At 38.3% G+C, this 2,500-nt stretch overlaps 1 protein-coding gene across 1 annotated transcript in view; it reads right to left on the bottom strand.

Annotated features, from left to right (window-relative positions):
* The window catches only part of LOC125039163 (oplophorus-luciferin 2-monooxygenase non-catalytic subunit-like), a 5,918-nt gene extending 4,790 nt beyond the window's left edge, over positions 1 to 1,128 (bottom strand). The window contains exon 1 of the mRNA XM_047632927.1: positions 356 to 1,128. Coding sequence (XP_047488883.1) covers positions 356 to 989 — 634 coding nt within the window. The 5' untranslated portion in view covers positions 990 to 1,128. The remainder of the gene's footprint in view (positions 1 to 355) is intronic.
* Between the last annotated feature and the right edge of the window lie 1,372 nt (positions 1,129 to 2,500).

Below are 2,500 nucleotides of genomic sequence, written 5' to 3'. Positions count from 1 at the left end.
TCAGACGATTCCTATGTAGACATTCACAACAGACAGTTGCTTATAAACTGTTATCTAACTATGATATCGTGACTGCCAGGTGCTATATGACCTGAGTGAGTCTTGGTAACACTGCTGAATTGTTTGTTTCCATTATATAAACAGGAGTTTTCGTACGCCTCTGATAGTTATAAGCCATACATAACACTCTCTCCTTAAGAACACAGCAGTTATGAGAACGGCCACTAACTTACTAGCACAAGGGACCTTTCCTTTGTTCCATGTTCATGATTTCTCTCTCCTCTTATTCTGTGTTATTAGATGGTTGGTTATTAGGATGTCCGCGACTGTACATTACGCGTATGGGATTATTTACCTGTGTAGATATGCTGCAGATTGTTCCCTTGGAAGTAGAAGTCTTCGATATACGGGATGTCTTTGAAGCCGTTAATTGGTATCTCGCCTATTGGGTTGAAACTCAGGGAAACTGTTACAAGAGAGTCAGACTTCAGCACCGGAAACTGGCGGAGGTCGTTACCATAGAGATATAATTCTCTTAGAGACGGAAACGAGGGGATCTCACCAAAAGGAAATTTTGATATATGGTTATTGTCCAACTTTATCGTAGTCATTGTCGAGTAACTGTGGGAGAAGGTTCTCTCCTGCACCTCCGTCAGGCCTGTGAAATCGGTGAATATCTCCTCGAAGGACACCTCGCCGAAGTCCCCCTCCTGCAGGATTGTCAGGGCGTAGCTATGTCTTATTTCGATCTCCCTGAAGTGCTTGAAGGGGAAATCCGCTGAGAAGACCCTAGCCAGCTCTCCTTCCTCCACGTACGTACAGTGCATGACCATCTGATAGGCCTCGTCAACGTCACACACGCAGGGAAGGATATCTCCCGCGTTGGGACAAGGAAGGTCACGGGAATTAGGTTCTTCCGGCAAAAGGCCAGCGCATCCTTCGTGCACACTCGCGAGAGCCAAGGCAATCAGAACGAAAAGGAAAGGCATTGTAGCCGCGGAATTTGACACACACTGTGTAGGAAATTGCAGGTTGCCTCACTTAAAAGGCAAGCACACGTTGACTGCTTGGTGCCTTCAGATTGAAGATAAGGTGGGAAATGGTACAGATCTGAATGTGTGATAGATGTATGTATATATATGTGTGTGTGTGTGTGTGTGTGTGTGTGTGTGTGTGTGTGTGTGTGTGTGTGTGTACGTATGTTTATGTATATGTAGTTAGGAAAAGTATCAAAAAAGCGTTTCGTCAGCTGGGTAGTTTCCGCCGCCCCGTCACAATCAGGTGTCACATCGCCGTAGCAGGTACAAGCACGCGCGCACTAACACACACACTGACGCACACGAACTCGCACATCAATACTGATAATGATATTCATGTGTGTTTCCGTGGGCGTATACATGCGCTTGTCCGTTTGTGTGCTTAGTGTTAGTTTAGTACATTTCAAGGAGAAACGACCTTGTAAACAAAGAACATCCAGTGCTCATACAGGCCTTCGTGTACTTTTTCACATATGCATCAACTTTTTTTTATTTTCTTCTTTAAGTACTTTTTTACATCATTTCAAAAAGTTTCTTCGAAAATTTACGCCATCGAAATTTCCAAGAGGATGTGTTTTATTTGATCTGTATCATCATCATAATCATTTACGGCCTGAAACTATAGACGAAATAATATGACATCTTTACAAAGCTTCCTGCAACTCTCTTTCTCTCTTTCTTTCCTTCTTTTGTTCCTCTTTCGTCTTTCTTTCTCTGTCTCTGTCTGTCCGTCGGTCGCTCTCTTTCTCTCTCTCTTTCTCTCTTTATCTCTCTCTCTCTCTCTCTCTCTCTCTCTCTCTCTCTCTCTCTCTCTCTCTCTTTCTCTCTCTCCCTCTGTATCTCTCTCTCTTTCTCTCTCTCTCTCTCTATCTCTCTCTCTCTATATATATATATATATATATATACATATATATATATAATTCGCTTTATTATCCTTTCGACAATACTTAATCCCATCATATCTATTAGTCACTTATTCATCTATCTATATTTACTAATTTATCTATTTTTGCCTTTCCTCTTTTATCTTCCCCTCTCCCTTGCTCATTAGCAAATGAAGTCCCACATTGCTCTGTACCACGTGTCCAACAAAATCATCCTTTTGTATATATAATGAAAAAAATAGCTATTTAGAGGTAGCGTTAATACTTAACAAGAAATATGTTACGAACAATTTACCTTCAAAAGGAAATTCAGTTTGACTTAACCTGCGTTTTTATAATCAGTGAGTATTATTATCATAATTGATATCATTATTATTATTATTATTATTATTATTATCTTTATTATTATTGTTATTATTATTATTATTGTTATTATTTGTTTTTATTATTTGTATTAACAGCATTATTATTATTTTTATTATTATAATTATCATTGTTATTACTATTACCATTATTATCATTATTATAATTATTATAATTATTATAATAATGATAAAAATAATAATTATTATTATCATT

The sequence above is a fragment of the Penaeus chinensis genome, chromosome 26, assembly GCF_019202785.1.
Source record: "Penaeus chinensis breed Huanghai No. 1 chromosome 26, ASM1920278v2, whole genome shotgun sequence".
Lineage (NCBI taxonomy): Eukaryota > Metazoa > Arthropoda > Malacostraca > Decapoda > Penaeidae > Penaeus > Penaeus chinensis.
Note: the sequence above shows the minus strand (reverse complement) of the source record. Positions and strands in the feature narration are given on the sequence as shown.